This window comes from Dendrobates tinctorius, unplaced genomic scaffold (genome assembly GCF_039654945.1).
Source record: "Dendrobates tinctorius isolate UK_male_01 unplaced genomic scaffold, ASM3965494v1 ptg000027l, whole genome shotgun sequence".
Lineage (NCBI taxonomy): Eukaryota > Metazoa > Chordata > Amphibia > Anura > Dendrobatidae > Dendrobates > Dendrobates tinctorius.
The window spans coordinates 18,184,260-18,204,770 of record NW_027361695.1 but is presented as its reverse complement, the minus strand read 5'-3'; the positions used below and the strand labels follow the sequence as shown (position 1 = coordinate 18,204,770).

The following is a 20,511-nucleotide window of genomic DNA, read 5'->3' as shown; positions in this document are numbered from 1 at the left end:
GCTGTAGGAATTTTAAAAGGAATAGAATTCTGGAGAGAGAGAATTTTTTGTGCCAGAATGGAAAAAGCAGCCGTAGGGGTTAAAATAAAGAAAGAGAAATTATTCCGGGCATGCTCAGTTTTAAAAGACGGAATCCGTCGCTGGATTCTGTGATTTCAGGGCTTCCATTATAGCCAACGACAGATGGCGCTGGATCCGTCGCTGTCCGATTTTTCGTCGTACACAAAAAATGTTCCTTTGTCCATCGTCTCCGGCCGACTGACAAAGATTTTCCGTCTGATCCGTTGGACAACAGATGAAACGTGTGGCCATCCGTCACAATCCGTCGCTAATACAAGTCTATGAGAAAAAAATGGATCCAGCGCCATCAATTGCTGGATCAGTTTTTTTTTTAAAAAAACGACGGATTGTGACTGATGGCAAAAAACTGATGTGTGAAAGAGGCCTTACAGAGTCACATTGTACAGATCCATAACACAGGGGCCCATAAATCGTTATGGCAAGAGGCTGTACCTTTAAAGGGAACCTGTCACCTATTTTTTGGCATATAAGATGTGGCCACCACCATCAGGGGCTTATATACAGCATTCTGTAATGCTGTAGATAAGCCCCCGATGTAACCTGAAAGAGAAGAAAAACGAGTTACATTATACTCACCCGGGGGTCCGGTCTGATTGGTGTCACGGTCCGGCGCCTCCCATCTTCTAGCGATGACGTCCTCTTCATTGCTTCCAGTCGCGGCTCTGGCGCAGGCGCACTGCTCTGCCCTATTGAGGGCAGAGCAGAGTACTGCAGTGCGCAGGCGCCGGACCTCTCTGACCTTTCCCGATGCCTGCGCACTGCAGTACTCTGCTCTGCCCTCAACAGGGCAGAGCAGTGCGCCTGCGCCAGAAGTAAGAAGGAGGACGTCATCACTAGAAGATGGGAGGCACCGGACCCGGACCACGCAACACCCATCGGAACGGACCCCCAGGGGAGTATAATCTAACTTGTTTTTCTTATCTCTCAGGTTACATCGGGAGCTTATCTACAGCATTACAGAATGCTGTAGATAAGCCCCTGATGGTGGTGGCCGCATCTTATATGCCAAAAAATAGGTGACAGATTCCCTTTAATTTTACATGGAGGAACCCAAATGATGAAATATTACGTATTCATATAGAATACTAAGCTGCTGCTATATTGCTTGTAAAGCAGAATACAGTGTAAACCTCCGATGCAGGATCCTCACCTATTCGTAGGGTGCAGTATAAATAATTTTACAATAAATCCATAAAAAAAAAAAAAAAAAAAAATCTCATGTTGGCGGATGATGGATGCAACTCAGAAATATGAGCGGAGCCCAGAGATCATGAAACACTGGGGAGTAAAGTGCATTGTTATACTGCCCTCTAGTGGACACACTGCTGAAGTCGCCATCTCTCCAGTGCGGAGATCAGTTTTATTAGTGACATTTTGGAGGTTTTTCAAGCACTCACCCTCAATCTTGTCACTTGTGTTTGAGGATCAATTAGCCTATAATGACAAGAGGGTAAAGGTTTAGGACGTGCGGTAAATCATCACCCGAAGCTTCACGAGTCACGAATGGAAGTCACTTACTTTAAACAGTCACAAGTTACGAGGAGATGCGACTCCGTCATGCGGAAGATGTTGTGAATCGCGCGGGCCGCTAAGATTTGGCGCATGGTTTCATATACGACCTCCGGACAGTCGTCCGCTTTCACTTCCATGGATCCCAGGAAACGGACGATAAATAACTGGTGAAGGATTGAATCTGAAGACGAAGAAACATGAAAATAACGGAACCTGATCTACTCACAACTGCAAAAGGTCTCCCGATGCCGATACTGGGGTGACATGCTTCCTACATCAGTTTTTGTCTTCAGTAAAAATCCACTAAGGACTGTTATTTTAACGGATCCGTCAAAGGAGGAATTTTAAAGGAACCGCTGGGGGGGGGGGGGGGGAAAAGAGAGAGAGAGAGAGAGAGAGAGAGAATTTTTCAGCCGCCAGAACAGAGTTTAGGGTTAAATTTCAGGCTGAGTGAAGTCTTTCGGGCATGCGCAGTGCGGATCCTGCTGCCCGAAAAAACGTTGCATGCTCCGTTCGGGCATGTCGGCGGACATCAAAACTTTAGCAGATCCGCAAAAAACCGGAACCAACGGATGGCCATCCGCCGGTAATGCAACTCAATGGGAAAAAATACGGATCCGCCAAGAAAAATGGCGGATCCGTTTTTTTGGCAAATCGGCGGATGTTTACTGATTGTGAAAAACTGAAGTGTGAAACAGGCCTTAACGACGAAGCAAAGTAAATATTGAGTATCAGCTAGGAATTCTAGGATTTTACATTGCAAATCTGCTACAAAATCCAGTGCATGGATGGTGAAGTGGGTTATTAAAACCCCATTTACACGCAGCATTGTCATTGTGGATTTAATTTGAAATTTGCCTATTAAGTTAGCGATGTGCAGCATTTGTAAGATAAAACCTGCAGCAAATACATGACGGAATAGGCAGGATGTGAGTATGGAAATCCTTAGTGACCGGCACCAGGCAAGGGGAGCACCAGGCAAGGGGAGCACCAGGCAAGGGGGCACCAGGCAGGGCACATAAAAATTACCTTCGGATTCAGATTTTTCTCCAGATTCTCCAAAAGGGTTTGTTCGTCTATTTAAAAAAAAAAAAAAAAAAAGCATTTTACATTAGATTGCAAGCTTCTACGATGAATCAGAGCATGCTACATTAAGTGCTATTTAATGTTCGGGTCATATAAAAAAGGAAAAAAAAAAAAAAAAGAAGTATAATATCCAAAGCTAAAACCATGACCCGCATCGTGCTGCTTGTACCTGCCAGACTGTCCGGGGGTCCTGGGTTGTCCAGATTGGTCTTCGCTGACTGGTGAAATGATATCAAACTGTATAGGAGTGTCTGGCGCCACAATGGAGTCCAACGACAGAGAAGTCAAAGCGGAGGAGTCGGAGCCCACGGAGCCAGTGCTGTTTGTACGGGTGGTGCGAGGACGAGACTGTCTGTAAAGGAAAGTGTGAAACAATCAATTCTGCACTAAACCGCAGTGAGGGCGTCCTAGTGATACTCCATAGACGCACACAAAAAGTTTAGCAGCTTGCTAAGACATCGGAGTGGCGGTCCTGCCTGCTCATGGCTAAACTTCACTATGCAGAGAGGATTGCCTTGCAATGGAAAGAATCAGGAAGAGCATGCAGCCAAGTCTCTCAGCTGTGCCCTCCTAATCCATCTTGGAATAAAGCAGTAAGTATAAAAAGCCAGTTAGATGTTTAACCCCTTACCAATACAGGGGGTAAAAGTATGTCTCATGCTGGCTACCCAACAATGGAGCAGGCTCAGGAGCTGAGCCTGCAGGATACCAGGCAGATGCCGGCTGTGTTACATAGCAAACATCTGCTGCAATCAGTGTACAAAAAGGAACATTGGCCTCAGCGTTAAAGGGTTCAAAATGCGTAAATATGCCTTGGCCAAAGAAGGTACCTAGTTCCAGGTGGGTCTGAACAGAAGACTACTGATGGGCACTGTATAATACCCATTTACCCTGTGGCAAGAGGATTAGATTACAGCCGATTGATGGTGATCGAGCGGCGATAACACCCAGTAATCAACATACTGTGAACAAAACAAAAGGAAATGTTTAAACCAGAGGTGCCCAACAGCGGTCCTCAAGGGCCACCAACCAGCATGTCTCCCGGATTTCCTCAGTATTGCATCGAAGCTAATTTAATCACCAGAACCTTGTGCAATGCTAAGGAAACCCTGAAAACATCCACTGTTGGTGGCCCTTGAGGACCGGAGTTGTGCCCCTGGTTTAAAGCATTAAACTGTGGGCATCCAACTGCTGGGACCTGCACCGATTGGCAAAAGACTGGACTGGCATTGCATATGCTTCACCAGCTCTCCAGTTATTCTCTATAGGGCTGCCCAGCGCTGCACTCGCCTCTGTCAGTCCCATATAGAGTAGATGGGGTAGTGGTCGGGCATACGACCTGCCGTGGTGTCATTTTGTATAAAGCATACAATTTCCGCTTTCATCCATGGGTGGGGGTCCCAGTAGTCAATCAATTATCACCTAATCCTGCAGTTAAGATGTCCGGTGAAAACAAGTTAACCCCCTTAAAAGGTTTAGATATGCAGGACCAGCTAATATCCAGGATAAGAGGTATACCCACATGATCACACACAGACATTTGCATCCTAAGACTTGGGGCTTCAAATCAATATATGCCCAAAAAAAGCAGTTCAGACCCCATCTACCCTCCAAAAAAATGAATAAGCGGAAAAAAAAAAAAACCCTTAAAAACTTGTGGTCTTGCTGAAAGTGACATTTTGCTTGAATTTGGGCCAAAAGAGAAAAAGACAAAAACAAAAATAACTCATCCCGCATGGTCAGGAGGTCACAGGACACCACCACAATCTTCGTGTCCAATTACCAGAGAAGATTTATCCCGAGGACTTGGGCTCCATAAGTGAATGCCAGGTAAAGGCGCTGTCTATTCTGAAACAGCCGGAGTCTGATCTGCTTATTCCCCGTATATATATATATATATATATATATATATATATATATATATATCCTCCTCATATCCATCTCATGCAGCAGCCATTCTAGGTCAATATGTAACTTTTTGTGATGCAAAACTTTTGTCAAAGTTTTTCAAAGACCGTTCAACTTTTTTTTTTTTTTATTTAGCCCGAAAGAGAAAAAAAAATAAAATCTCTTGAACGTTCTGAAGATTAACTTACGCCGGCCGCATGCTCTCATGGCGTTGCTGGAAAGACGGAGATGGAGTCACCGCTTCTATGGCAGACTGGTTCACTCTTGCAGCAGTTTCCTGTGTTGGAAACATTCATGAATGAAGGAGTAGAACCATCTCAAGGAGAAACACAAGGAAATGGACAGCATGTGACTTACATATGAGTGTCTGAGCAAAGGGTCTGAATACTTATGACCATGTGATATTTCTTTTTTAATAAATTAGCAAAATTTTCTACATTTCTGCTTTTTTTCAGTCACGATGGGTTGCAGAGTGCACATTAATGAGAAAAAAAAGTGAACTTTTTGGAATTTACCAAATGGCTGCAATGAAAAAAGGAGTGAAAAATGTAATGGAGTCTGAATACTTTCCATACCCACTGTATGTCCCCAAAGGTTCAAGTGATTAAATAACTAGAGATGAGCGAATTTGTTCGGATTCGGTTCTGAATCGAATGTTGTTTTTGCAATATTCCTCGAACACAGCCAAACGTCATTAGAGAGTCAATGGGAGTAGAAATTACCGAATATATTCAGAACCGATCATAAGACAAACATTCAACACAAATAGTGTTCGCATATGACCCGAATATGTCACAATCAGATTCGGGGCCAAAATCTGAACAAATTCGCTTATCACTACAAATAACATCTGTTTTCCTCACCCCAACATACCCGGCAGCACTCGTCGCCCCAACATACTCGGCAGCACTCCTCGCCCCAACATACTCGGCAGCACTCCTTGCCCCAACATACTCGGCAGCACTCCTCGCCTCAACATACTCGGCAGCACTCCTCGCCCTAACACACCCGGCAGCACTCCTCGCCCCAACATACAGCATCATGAGCAGATATCATGTTCTTGCTCCAGGACAAGAGACAAGGTCAGGAAGGGAATTGTGGCAGTAACATGGACGAGAATACAGGCAGCTATATGACTGTCTGGGTTAACTTTAAACATTGCAGATCTTTAAATAGGGATTTTTGTGTACTCACCGTAAAATCCTTTTCTCCGAGCCAATCATTGGGGGACACAGACAGTGGGTGTTATGCTGCTTGCCACTAGGAGGACCCTAAGTAACACAGAAAAAAAGTTTACTCCTCCCCTGCAGTATACACCCTCTCGCTGGCTGGGAATTCCCCAGTTCGGTGAAAAAAGCAGTAGGAGCATTAAACAAATGACAATAATCATAACTCTGTCAAAACCTAATAATGCTACAGTGAGCCAATAGGCCAAACAGGGTGGGTGCTGTGTCCCTCAATGATTGGCTCGGAGAAAAGGATTTTACGGTGAGTACACAAAAATCCCTATTTCTCCTACGCCTCATTGGGGGACACAGACAGTGGGACGTCCTAAAGCAGTCCCTGGGTTGGGAGCATACATCTGCTAATACCGCATGTACCACTGAGTCAACACTGTGGTACTGCCAATTGCAGGATGCGTCTGCCAAGAGCTGCATCCTCAGAGGCCTGAGAATGAAATTAGTCAATGTTTGTAAAGGTATGCAGGCTGGACCAAATCGCAGTCTTGTGGACAGGCCTGAGAATGAATTTGGAAATGTTTTGTAAAGGCATGTAGGCTGGACTAAGTCGCTGCGTTGAAGACCAGTTCTGCCGACGCATGGAGGCGAATGGTCTAAGGAGGAGCCCACTGAGCGGATAGAATGCGCCTTAATCCTTGCTGGGACAGGTGTGTCCTGGACACTGTAGGATTCCTGAACAGCCAAGCAAATCCACCTGGCTAGCGTGTTTTTTTTTTGTTTTGTTTTTTTAAGCGCCTAGACCCTTCCTATGCCCCTCTGGAAGTATTAACAGGGCATCTGACTTGCGGAAGGGAGCCGTCCGCGAGCTGTACCATCTCAGAGCCCTAACCACATCGAGGGTGTGGAGGGCCTTCTCAATGCGATGGACTGGTGCCGGACAAAAGGAGGCATAGCAATTTCCAGATAGAGATGGAAAGAGGATACGACTTTGGGCAGGATGGACGAGGACGTCCTGAGAACTGCCTTGTGCTGATGAAACTTCAGGAACTGATAACGGCAGGACAGGGCCGCCAATTCCGAAACTCGTCTGACTGACGTACTTGCCACTAGAAAGACCACTTTCCAAGAGAGAATAGGTAGTGATACGACCTGCAACGGTTCGAAAGGAGCCTCCTGTAGGCCCCGAGAACCAAGTTAAGGTCCCATGATTCGAATGGCCCATCATAGGGAGGCGCTACATGGGAAACGCCCTGAATAAACGTCTTGACTTGAAGTTTTGTGGCAACTTTGCATTGGAATAGCACTGACAAGGCTGAAATATGGCCCTTGAGTGAGCTAAGCGCGAGCCTGACCTTAAACCTGACTGAAGGAATTCCAATATGGCAGGAATGGAAAACATTAGAGGGGATCGACCATGATCCTTGCACCACGAAAAGGTTTTCCAGGTGCGGTGATAAATGCGCATGGACACGAACTTCCTAGCACTAATTATGGTGGAAATCACGACGTGAGAAAATCCAGCCTGTGCTAAAAACCAGGATTCAACGGCCATGCCGTCAAATACAGGGCCCTGGAGTTCCGGTGGTAAATCGGACCCAGAGAGAGTAGATCCATGCGATCTGGAAGTCGCCAAGGGACGTGGGCGACTAGTTGTACTAGTTCTGCCTACCATGCCCGGCCAATCTGGCACGGCTAGGATCACTGATACGTCCTCTGCTCTGATCTTCTTGATGACCCTCGGGAGCAAGGGGAGAGGGGGAAAGATGTACGGGAGCCGAAACTGGTGCCACGGCAGAACTAGGGTGTCCGCTCTGATGGCAATCGGGCAACGGATAGAGGAATCCTGTTGTTTAGGCTTCAAGCCATGAGATCCACATTCGGAGTGCCCCAACAACGGCAAATCTGCTGAAAACCTTCCAGATGAACAAACCACTCTCCCGAGGCAAGGGCTTGGCGACTGAGAAAGTCTGCCGCCCAATTCTCTATGTCCGGGATGAGGATCGCTGAGATGGGCGAACGGTTGGTCTAGGCCCAATGGAGGATGTGAGACTCACTTCGTGCATGGCCATCCTGCTCCGAGTACCCCCTTGACGGTTGATATACGCTACAGCTGTGGCGTTGTCGGATTGGATCCTGATGGGGAGACCTGCGAGGAGAAAGTGGAAACTCAATAGGGGAATTTGATTGCTCGTATCTCCAAGACGTTGATGGGGAAACGTGACTCCTGAATTGACCAACGACCCTGTGCCGTGTGGTGACAAAACACCGCACCCCAGAAGACTTGCGTCGGTGGACACCACCAACCATCGTACTTGGAGAAAAGACCTCCCTTGACTCAGGGAGGATTTCAATGTCCACCACTTGAGGGCTTTTTTGATCTGCAGAGACAGAAGGCACCGACTGTCCAGGGAAGACGGGTTTTTGTCCCAAGACAACAGCAAGGCTTGTTGTAAAAGGCGGATATGGAATTGCGCGAATGGCATCGCTTCCATTGCTGCCACCACCTTTCCGTGAACTCTCATGCTGAAACGAATAGAATAAGAGACCAGACGGGAAAGAGTCCGTGCAGCCTGTTGCAAAGCTCGGGCCTTCTCTGGAGGGAGAATTTCCAACCCACGGGAAGTTTCCAAGACCATTCCCAAAAGGGAAATCTGCTGGACAGGTGTTGGGGAAGACTTTTCAAAGTTAATCTTCAGACCCAGGCGAGAAGGTGTATTTACTGTGATATCCACGGATTTCTCGCAGGCTGGAAAGGATGGACCTTCGATTAACAGGTCGTCCAGATATGGCAGTACCACCACTCCCCGAATGTTGGGAATGGCCATGACATCCGCCATGTCCTTGGTATAGGCCCTGGGGGCGGTGGCAAGACCGAAGGGTAAGACAACGAACTGGAGTGTTCTTCTCGAATTGCAAAACGCAGGAACTGCTGGATGATAGGGGCTCTCCCCTTTTGCATGGAAGCGACACCGACCGGAGGAATTCCATTCGGAATCGCCGTACTTTGACAAACTGATTTAACAGCGTGAGGTCCAGTATGGACCGCATCGTTCCTTCTTTCTTTGGAACTACAAATAAAGGTTTTAATAAAAGCTGCTGAACCATTCTGAATGACAGCAGACGGCCGCCTACTTTGTTGGTGTCGGCCGGATACCACAACAAGTCATAGAGTAGAGGATCTATGAGATCTGCTTCCTTAGATCGACATGCTGTCGGCCTGGGATTCCAAGAGCGGTTAGGTTTGTGAGAGACCTGGGAACCTCTGTCTCCACGCGGGGACTGATCCGGAAGATAAGGTTGTGGAGGACCAGCTGGAGCAGCCCCATGTTGGGGAAGAAACTTACTCTTACCCCCCCGGAAGTGTCAGAAAAGAGCTGGTCAAGTTTCTTGACCAAACAGGTGACCAGTTTGATACGGCAGAGAAGTCTTTAATCTCTTGGAGGTGGAATCTGCCCGCCAGTCACGTAGCCATAGGGCTCTCTGATGAAGACTGCATTAGCGGTTGCCTTAGCAGCGCAATTAACGGCATCTAAAGAGGCATCTACTGCAAAATTCCCTGCGTGAAATATCTGCTTGGAAGGCAGTAATTATGACTTCTGACCAAGTGGCCATGCCTTAGCCACTCAAGTCGCCACAAAAGATGGGAAAAAAGCCGCTCCTGAAGCTCCAAAAAACTGAACTGGCGAGATAGCCAATTTGACGATCGGAGGGGTTTCTGACTGAAGAGCACTCAGAAACGGATCGAAGCGTTTTAGGAGCAAGGCACAATACAGGAGAATCCACCGAGGGGGACTGTAACCAATTCTTCAGCAGATATGGAGTAAAGGGAGTATTCAGCCTTGATAGGCTTGTGCCCTGTGAACCGCCTATGAAAGTTGTTGACTGACTGTCAGAGAATCAAGCGATTCATGGACATTTGGGAAATTCTGAGGGACTGACGTGTCAGACTCAAATTCAGAGACATGTTCTCTGCGAACATTAGGAAAGGGAGAGCGAGAGACAGAACTCGCAGATGATGAATCGCGAGCGTGACTAGGGGACGCGTCATAGGTCTGCTTTCTATAGACCTGAGGATCCCTTGAACGAGCACTGTCCCTGCAGGCGGACGGTTCCCAGCTGTCGCCAAAGCCCTCCTCGGGAAGTAAAGACGCGTTCTGACATAAAGAGGATTCCCGGAGGAGTCTATAGTCTTGGTCAGTGACTCCACAGACCGTGACAAGGACGCGGCCCACACAGAGACTAAACGCAGGGAGCACCTTGCAGCGGATGGCGTTTTAGCACAAGCTGGGTCGCAATCCGTGTATAGCGGATTAGTCTGGGTACTAGGCAAGGCAGTCTTGCAAGAGGTACCAGCGGCAAAGAACGCAGTGCGCTTCTCATTAGCCCCCTTTTTGCTTCCTTAGACTGAGACATAGTGCCCGTGAAAGGGTTACAAGCAGAACCTGGGCTGCAGCTGCAGGGAATGTGCAGCGAAGGGTTAAGCTTTGCCCTGAGGAAGATGCAGCTTACCTGCGGTCCTGATACTGTGTCCCTGGGAGGAATATCGGTGGCCCTGTAGCGTCACCAGGTGTTGTCATCTGTACGCGCACCCCTGCAGCCGTCCCAGAAACCGAGGTGTACAGAAGGGGTTAAGGATATGGCCCCGAGACTAGCAGGGCACATCTCCTACAGAGGGAGAGGCACCAAAGACGTGGGCGGCAGCGCCAACGGTGGGCAGCGCTATGTAAATTGTGGCCTAGGTGGTCGAAAAGACGGGGACTAAATTTTTGGGCCTGCCCGCGGCGAGCACAGGGTGGGCGGCGCTATGTAAATTGCGGCCTTGTAGGCCGAAAAGCCAGGGACTAAATTTTTGGGCCTGCCCTCGGCGAGCGCCGGGTGAAGGGGAGAGCGGGGGGCCGCGACGGGACGCTGGTATGCCGCTGAGACTCAGTCAGCGCTTTTCCCAGGGACCAGGACCCGACCCTATACCTCCAATCCGGTGCTCGCGCCGTCTGTGCTGTCCAGGAGCCTGCAGTGTGTTTCATCCCATCTTCAGATTCTGAGGTAAAAAAAAAAAAAGCTCCCGGGCAATGTAGCCGAGCCGGAGAGGTTGTTACAGGGGTATTGCTCAATCGGTCCACCCTATGGGCAGGGGGACGAAGAGCTATGGGGCGGATTCAGGGCATCCGAAAGCGCTGCTCAAGTCTCCTCCGTGCTTTCCATGCGCTCGCCCTCGTATCCGTGTGGGGTACCGGGACCGTAAAGGATCCATCGCCAGAAGAATCAGCCCCAGTCGTCGCAGGAAAGTGTACGGGGAGGTATACTCTGTGTGCTTTCCGGTTGTTGGTTCGGGGGAGAGCGGGCCGTTGAAAGGAACCGTCGCCCCTTCACTCCATTAAAAAATAAACATTTACAGAAAATTCAAAAATAAAATAAAAACGGTGCCTCCTACAGACACTAAGCAAGAACTGAGGAATTCCCAGCCAGCGAGAGGGTGTATACTGCAGGGGAGGAGCTAACTTTTTTTCTGTGTTACTTAGTGTCCTCCTAGTGGCAGCAGCATAACACCCACTGTCTGTGTCCCCCAATGAGGCGTAGGAGAAATCACCTGTAGACTGGTTGGGGTCTCAGACCAAAGACCCCAGCCAATTGTTTAACCCCCCTTCACCGCCCAGCGATTTGCCTTTTTTTTCCTCCCCTTCTTCCCAGGGCCATAACTTTTTTATTTTTCCAGCCATATAGCCATATGGGGGCTTGTTTTAAGCGAGACGAGTTGTACTTTTGAAAGACACCATTCATTTTATCATGTCACGCACTTTAAAAAGCTGGAAAAAGTTTTCAAATGCATTGAAAATTGTAAAAAAAAAGAAAAAAGTGCAATTGCACAATTGTTTTATGGGTTTTTATTTAACATGTTCACTATATAGTAAAACTAACTGAATAGGATTCCCTAGGTCAGTACGAGTACATAGATACCAAAGATATATAGTTTTTATTTTTTATTTAAGTGAAAAAAAAATCAGAAATTTGTAAAAAAATTTTTTTTTTTAGCTTTTTTTTTTTTGCCCTTTTCCGAGACCTGTAATGTTTTCATTTTCCAGGATCTGGTGCTGGGTTAGGGCTTAAGTTTTTGATCCCTGAGCTGATGTTTTTACTGATACCATTTTGGCACAACGTTTTGATCACCTCTTATTGCAATGTTGCGATGACATAAAAAAAAAAAAAAATTATATATATATATATATATATATATATATATACATATATATATACACACATATTATATATATATATATATATATATATATATATATATATATATACACACACACACACTTTTTTTTTAATGTTCTGGAGTTTTTTTGTTACGTCATTTCTCGATCGGACGAATTTCATTTATTTTTTGATAGGTCGGACTTTTACAAACGCAGAGATATACCAAATATGTGTATTTTTTAACATTTCTTAAGTTTTATTTTTAATGGCGCCAAGGGGGGGGGGGACCTTGAACTTTTAGTTTTCCATCTTTTTAAAAACTTTATTTCATGCTGCTCCATTTCATATATGCCATTAACATCAGATAAAGGAAAGTTTTAGATACAGCCAATTGATATTGAGAAGTAGGCATCACTAGCACATGGACACTCACCTCGGGATTCTCCGTAAGATATATACGCTTGGAAATGTTATTAATTGTAGTTATCCACTGCAACATAAGAAGGAACATGGGGTCACAGTCATGGAGAAGCAGCATGGCATATACTGTACATACACATTAAAGCTTTTCGATTACAATAAAAGCTCAACATCACCCCCAGCAAGATGCCGGATACAGACAAAAGTACTGGAACATCGGCACATTGCACCTACAGGAGCCTCTCTGACCTCCTATTCTCCATCCATAGACATTAATATTGAGTTGGTCTCCCATTTGCAGTTGTAATGGCTCCCGCTCTTCTGCGAGATTTTGGAGGCGTCTTTGAAAATTTTTGCCCCTTCATCCAGAAGCGCATTTGTGAGGTCAGACCCTGATGTTAGGAGGATCTCCAGTGTAGGATTGGGCTGAGGTCCAGGCTCTACGCTGCCGGTCATGTTCTTCCACCTAATTTACCCATCCATGTCTGTATGGACCTTGTGCACTGGGTGCAGTCATGGGGGGACAGAAAAGGGTCTTCCCCAAACTGTTCCCACAAAGCTGGAAGCTACAGGTGCCCACAATGTCTTGTGCTGAAGTATTAAGTTTTCTTCATTGGAACAAAGGGCCCAATGCCGACCCCTGATAAAGCTCATAGCATAACCCCTCCTCCACCAAACTGTACAGCGGGCACAATGCAGTCAGGCGGGTAATGTTCTCCTGGAATCTCCAAACCCAGTCTGGTCTACACCATAAGCTGGATAGAGAAGTGTGATCCGTCAATGCACAGAAAACGTTTCCTCCAGAGTCCAGTGGTGGCGGCTTTACACCACTGCATCCGACGGTCAGCACTGCGCTTGGTGATGTAAGGCTGCATGTAGCAGCTCAGCCATGAAGCTCCCACTGATATGTGTTTTTGTTTTATTTTTTAAAAACCCATTGTGTCGCACGTTAGTAAAGGCAGACGTCAGTGAGGGGCTGAATGTTACACTACTGGACTAGATTAAAAATGGAATTCACTAAATTAAAAGAGGTGTTTCAGTAATGCTGTCTGTATGTTTCAGGTTATTCTCTATGTGAATGCCGAAAAAACAAGGATGCAGATGTCGGTACCTCCTCGCTGTCCTTCCTGCTCTCTGCTTGTAGAATTACAGATCTGAAAAAAAAAAAAAAAAAAAAAAAAAAAAGCACAAATATTATTCTCAAATATCTTTAAAAAAAAAAAAACGAAAGAAGGCCCAATATTGTACCCCCTGTCTGCCATCTTACTCCTATTAGGCTCTTCTTAAGGCACAAACTAATAGAAGGCCTGTAAGCATTGTTCTGAAAGGCATAGTACACTGTAATACAAAAGTTTTGAAGTGTATTATGTAAGCAAATCGAGAACACTGAAGCTTAAGTCCTAGTGTTACTAAAGTAATGTTAAAAAAAAAAAACATTAAAAAAATTTCCCATTAAAAGTATCAATATATAAAAAATAGGGATTTTTGTGTACTCACCGTAAAATCCTTTTCTCCAAGCCAATCATTGGGGAACACAGACAGTGGGTGTTATGCTGCTTGCCGCTAGGAGGACACTAAGTAACACAGAAAAAAAGTTTACTCCTCCCCTGCAGTATACACCCTCTCGCTGGCTGGGAAATTCCCCAGTTCAGTGAAAAAGCAGTAGGAGCATTAAACAAATGACAATAACCATAACTCTGTCAAAACCTAAGAATGCTACAGTGAGGCTAAACAGGGTGGGAGCTGTGTCCCCCAATGATTGGCTCGGAGAAAAGGATTTTACGGTGAGTACACAAAAATCCCTATTTCTCCTGCGCCTCATTGGGGGACACAGACAGTGGGACGTCCTAAAGCAGTCCCTGGGTGGGGAGCATACAACTGCTAATACCCCATGTACCACTGACTCAACACTGTGGTACTGCCGATAGCAGGATGCGTCAACCAAGAGCTGCATCCGCAGAGGCCTGATGTCATGGTTTGAACAGGGTTCTTGCCCTGCACTCACAGGGTTAAGTGTTCGTGGCCTCTTTCTGGATCTGGGAGGGGTATTTATACTCACTCTTTACCAGGGTTCTCTGTCAGCTATACTGTTGTTCTGGTGTGGCTGACCCCTGGTGTGCGTGTATTCTGCGTTGCTTGTTTGCTTCCCGTGTATGACCCGGCCTGTCCCCTCACTCTGTACTCCGTCTCTCGCTTTGGTACTACTGTCTTCTCCGGTTCTGACCTCCTGGCTTGGCTATCGTTACTCCGTTACAGTTTGTCCCTATTGTACCGTCTATTGCCCGTTCTGGTTTTCTGACCTATTGCTACGTCCTGACTATCCTTTCTGTCTAAACCCCGTGGTACTGTATTGCTATCTGGTGCTTTGACCCTGGCTTCGTCTGGTTTCTGTCTCTGTCTATGCCCCTTGGTAACATTGCCCCGTAGTTACCTTTCTAGGAGTTTCCCTGCAGCTCCTAGATCTGTGGAGCTTAGGCCACGCCCCCAGCAGTCATGTGCTTCAGGTCCTGATACTCTGAAGCACGCATCGTCACCGCTGCTGCACTGCTCCACAGGTATCTGTGAGTACTGTCTTTGTACTCAGGACACCCGCACTGGCACAGTGAGCAAGTGCAGTGCGGTGTTCCTGACACCTGAGAATGAATTTAGCAATGTCTTGTAAAGGTATGCAGGCCAGACTAAGTTGCAGTGTTGCAGACTTGTTCTGCCGACGCCTGGTGCCGAATGGCCGAAGAGGCGCCCATTGAGTGGGTAGAATGCACCTTAATCCCTGCTGGGACAGGTGTGTCCCTGACACGGTAGGATTCTTTAATAGCCAAGCAAATCCACCTGGCTAGCGTGGTTTTTGAAGCGGCTAAACCCTCCCTATGCCCCTGTGGAAGTACGAACAGGGGATCTGACTTATGGAAGGGAGCCGTACGCAAGATGTACCGTGTCAGAGCCCTAACCACATCCAGGGTGTTGAGGGCCCTGTCCATGCAATGGACTGGTGCCAGACAAAAGGAAGGCAAAACAATTATTTCATTGAGATGAAAGGAAGACACGACTTTTGGCAGGAAAGATGTGGACGTCCTGAGAACTGCCTTGTCCTGACGAAAATTCAGAGAAAACAAAAAGCAAAAAACACAAATATCCTGAACTAAAAAGTAAAAAATGTATACTGCAAATAATGCATAAAGGTAATAATAATAATAATAATAATAAGGGTATTTAGTAAACATAATTATGATCAAAATAATGTACAAGCCATCCCGCCACGTCACGGCAACCCTTGTGGGACAGTCCCTACTCTAGTATTTAAAACCTTTTCACCTGCCAAGTGGCGTGAATGTGAACAAGGGTCGAGCGGCTGAACCACTAGTAACAGTGTAGGCCAGACTGGATGGCTTTCCCAGCTCAGAAAGAGGGCGGTCACACCCATATATGCACTGAATGCACAATGAAATGAATAAAAAACAAATCTGAACTGAGAAAAGTAAGTTAATGTGTATGCACAATGTAAGTGCATATCAACACATGACCATTAACCAGAGAAAACAAAAAGCAAAAAACACAAATATCCTGAACTAAAAAGTAAAAAATGTATACTGCAAATAATGCATAAAGGTAATAATAATACCGTGTCAGAGCCCTAACCACATCCAGGGTGTTGAGGGCCCTGTCCATGCAATGGACTGGTGCCAGACAAAAGGAAGGCAAAACAATTATTTCATTGAGATGAAAGGAAGACACGACTTTTGGCAGGAAAGATGTGGACGTCCTGAGAACTGCCTTGTCCTGACGAAAATTCAGGAACGGAGGACGGCAGGACAGGGCTGCCAATTCTGAAACTTGTCTGATTGACGTAATTGCCGCTAGAAAGACCACCTTCCAAGAGAGAATAGCTAGTGGTACGTCCTGCAGTGGTTCGAAAGGAGCCTTCTGTAAGGCTCCGAGAACCAAGTTAAAGACCCATCATTCCAATGGGCCTTATTAATATAGGAGGGCGCCACATGGGAGACTCCCTGAATGAATGTCTTCACCTGAAGTTTCCTGGCAATTTAACGTTGGAATAGCACTGACAAGGCTGAAATCCGGCCCTTGAGCGAGGTAAGCGCGAGGCCTGACCTTAATCTGGATTGTAGGAATTCCAACATGAAAGGAATAGAAAACACCAGTGGGGATTGACCATGGTCCTTGCACCATGAGAAGAAGGTTCTCAGGTACGGAGATAAGTGTGCATGGATACGGGCACCCTAACATGAATCATGGTGGAGATCGCATCGGGAGAAAAAACAGCCTGTGCTAAAATCCAGGATTCAACGGCCACCCTGGAGTTCTGGTGGTAAATTGGGCCCTGTGAGAGTAGATCCATGCGATCTGGAAGTCGCCAGGGAATGTCGGCGACTAGTTGTACTAGTTCTGCGTACCATGGCCGACGTGACAAACCTGGCGCAACTAGGATCACTGGTACTCCCTCTGCTCTAATTTTCTTGACAGCCCTCGGGAGCAAGGGAAGAGGGGAAGAATGTACAGGAGCCAGAATTGCAGATACCTGTGCAAATTAGTTTGGCAGGTGTGTCCAAATAAAGGCAAGACTACTTAAGAAGGCTGTTCCACATTATTAAGCAGCCTACATTTTTTGCCAAAATGGGAAAGAAAAAGGATGTGTCGGCTGCTGAGAAGCAACAAATTGTGGAGTATTTCGGTCAAGGCATGACTACAATCATCATTGCCAAGACACTTCATCGTGATCATCGCACAATCAAGAAGTATGTAGCCGATTCCCAGCACACACGTGTGCGTGCTGATAAGGAAAAATTGAGGCCTCTTTCCAACAGGCAATTGCGTCAGGTTAAAAGAGCAGCTGCAAAAATGCCTTGTCATAGCAGCAGACAAGTTTTTGAAGCTGCTGGTGCCTCCAACGTCCCACGAACAAGATGCAGGGTCCTTCAGAGGTTTGCAGCTGTGCGTAAGCCATCCTGTCGACCACCTCTATCCACTGCACACAAGCAGAAACGACTCCAGTGGGCCAAACGAGACATGAAGACTGACTTCCAAACTGTTCTGTTCACCGATGAGTGCCGTGCAACGCTCGATGGTCCAGATGGATGGAGTGGAGGATGGCTGGTTGATGGACACCCCATGAAAACACGGCTAAGGTGCCAACAAGGAGGAGGTGGAGTAATGTTTTGGGCTGGAATCATGGGGAGAGAGATTGTCGGCCCCTTTAGGATCCCTGAAGGGGTAAAGATGAACTCCATAATCTATGTGGAGTTTCTAAAACAGCACTTCCTGCCATGGTTCAAGAGGAAGAACCGTGCTTTCCGCAGCAAGATCATTTTCATGCCTGATAATGCACCGTCTCATGCTGCAAATAACACATCTGCATCTCTGGCTGCTATGGGCATAAAAGAAGACAAACTTATGGTGTGGCCACCATCTTCCCCTGACCTCAACTCCATGGAGAACCTCTGGAGCATCATCAAAAGGAGCGTCTATGATGGCGGGAGGCAGTTCACATCTAAGCAACAGCTCTGTCCACATGCAAAACAATTGAAGCACAAACCATCCAAAAACTGACAATGGACGAGAGAGTTCAGAAGCTTCTTTCCAACAAGGGGTCCTATGTGCAAATGTAACATCACCTAGAATAAAGTTTTGACTTGAAAACTGTTTGATTTATTTCATTTTGTAATAAGCTGATAATGCTTATCATTTCACAATTCACCATTTTTTTGTTCAAAATAAAAATAAAAAGGTTGAAAACTCTGCTGTGCATAATAATTTGGAACATGCATTGTGAGTTTCTTATTGTTAAAAATATACTGTTTTCATAGGCAGTTTGTTCAAAAACATTGCAATTATACTAGAATATTAGATGACTGGAAAATAACAATGACTGCAATTCATATAGGCAATTTAGAGAAAATAGGAGGAAACATTTTTTGCATAATAATTTGGAACACAGTGTAGAGTCATGTTCTCTGCGAAACATTAAGAGAGGGAGAGAGGCAGAACTTGCCGATGCAGCGTGACTAGGGGACACAACTTGGGCCCGCTTTCTAAAGACCGAGGATCCCTTGAACGAGCAAGGCCCCTGCTGGTGGACGGTTCCCGGCCGTCGCCAAAGCCCTCCTCGGGCGGTAAAGACGCGTTCTGACTTACAGAAGACTCCCGGAGGAAGTCTATGGCCTTGGTCAATGACTCCACAGACCGTGACAAGGACGCAGCCCACTCAGGGGAACTAAACGCAGAAACACCTTGCAGCAGCGGCGAATGGCGTTTTAGCGCAAGCCGGGTCGCAATCCGTGCATAACATAATAGTCTGGGCACTGGGCAAGGCAGACTTGTGGTATAAGCGGTAAAGAGCGCAGTGTGCTACTAAGTAGTCCCCAATATAGTGCCCCTGAAAGGGTTACAAGCAGAGCCTGGGCTGCAGGAAATGTGCAGAGAAGGGGTTAAGCTTTGCTCTGAGGCAGATGCAGCTTACCCGTGGTCCTGATGCTCTGTCCCTGGGAGGAATATCGGTGGCCCTGTAGCGTCACCAGGTGTTGTCCATCTGTGGCAGAGAAGGAGTTAAGGACATGCCCCCTGAGACTAGCAGGGCGCCTCTCGTGCAGAGTGAAAGGCGACAAAAGACGTGGGGGGCGGCACTATGTAAATTGCGGCCAAGTAGGCCGAAAAGCCGGAGACTACATTTTTGGGCCTACCCGCGGCGAGCGCCGGGTCAAGGGGGGGGCGGGGCGCCGGTATACCGCCGCTGAGACTCGGTCAGCACTTCTCCCAGGGACCAGGACCCGACCACGTACCTCCAATCCAGTGCTCGCGCCATCTGCGCTGTCCAGGAGCCTGCAGGTTTCATCCCATCTCAGATCCTGAGTTAAAAAAGCTCCCGGGCGATGTAGCAGAGCCAGAGGAGTTGTTACAGGGGTATTGCTCAATCGATCCACCCTATGGGCAGGGGGATGATTCAGGGCATCCAAAAGCGCTGCTCAAGTCTTCTCCATGCGTTCCTGCGCTCGCCCTCGTACCCGTGTGGGGTACCGTGACCGTAAAGGATCCATCGCCAGAAGAATCAGCCCCAATCGTCTCAGGAAAGTGTACAGGGAGGTATACTCCACGTGCTTGCCGGTTGTTGGTTCGGGGGAGAGCGGGCCGTTGAAAGGAACCGTCGCCCCCTTCACTCCGTTAATTAAAAAATAAACATTTACAGAAAATTCAAAAATAAAATAAAAACGGTGGGGTCTGAAGCCAGACCCAAGTGCCTCCTATCAACACTAAGCAAGAACTGGGGAATTCCCAGCCAGCGAGAGGGTGTATACTGCAGGGGAGAAGTTAACTTTTTTCTGTGTTACCTAGTGTCCTCCTAGTGGCAGCAGCATAACACCCACTGTCTGTGTCCCCCAATGAGGCGTAGGAGAAAAAAAAAAAAAGCACATTATTGGTATTTCTGCATTCATAACAACTCTACCTACAGTTGTGGCCAAAAGTATTGACACCCCTGCAATTCTGTCAGATAATACTCAAGTTTCTTCCTGAAAATGATTGCAAACACAAATTCTTTGGTATTATTATCTTCATTTAATTTGTCTTAAATGAAAAAAACAAAAAAAGAATTGTCCTAAAGCCAAATTGGATATAATTCCACACCAAACATAAAAAAGAGGGTGGACAAAAGTATTGGCACTGTTCGAAAAATCATGTGATGTGATGCTTCTCTAATTTGTGTAATTAACAGCACCTGTAACTTACCTGTGGCACCTAACAGGTGTTGGCAATAACTAAATCACACCTGCAGCCAGTTGACATGGATTAAAGTTGACTCAACCTCTGTCCTGTGTCCTTGTGTGTACCACATTGAGCATGGAGAAAAGAAAGAAGACCAAAGAACGGTCTGAGGACTTGAGAAACCAAACTGTGAGGAAGCATGAGCAATCTCAAGGCTACAAGTCCATCTCCAAAGACCTGAATGTTCCTGTGTCATCAAGTTTAAAGCCCATGGCACTGTGGCTAACCTCCCTAGATGTGGACAGAAAAGAAAAATTGACAAGAGATTTCAACGCAAGATTGTGCGGATGTTGGATAAAGACCCTCGACTAACATCCAAACAAGTTCAAGCTGCCCTGCAGTCCGAGGGTACAACAGT

General features: G+C 46.7%; 1 protein-coding gene across 1 annotated transcript in view; it reads right to left on the bottom strand.

Annotated features, from left to right (window-relative positions):
• The window catches only part of APPL1 (adaptor protein, phosphotyrosine interacting with PH domain and leucine zipper 1), a 36,040-nt gene that overhangs the window by 4,938 nt on the left and 10,591 nt on the right, over positions 1–20,511 (bottom strand). The window contains exons 12-18 of the mRNA XM_073569817.1: positions 13,495–13,537; positions 12,397–12,453; positions 4,776–4,864; positions 2,849–3,031; positions 2,623–2,669; positions 1,600–1,774; positions 1,479–1,515 (exon numbers count right to left, since the gene is read on the bottom strand). Coding sequence (XP_073425918.1) covers positions 1,479–1,515; positions 1,600–1,774; positions 2,623–2,669; positions 2,849–3,031; positions 4,776–4,864; positions 12,397–12,453; positions 13,495–13,537 — 631 coding nt within the window. The remainder of the gene's footprint in view (positions 1–1,478; positions 1,516–1,599; positions 1,775–2,622; positions 2,670–2,848; positions 3,032–4,775; positions 4,865–12,396; positions 12,454–13,494; positions 13,538–20,511) is intronic.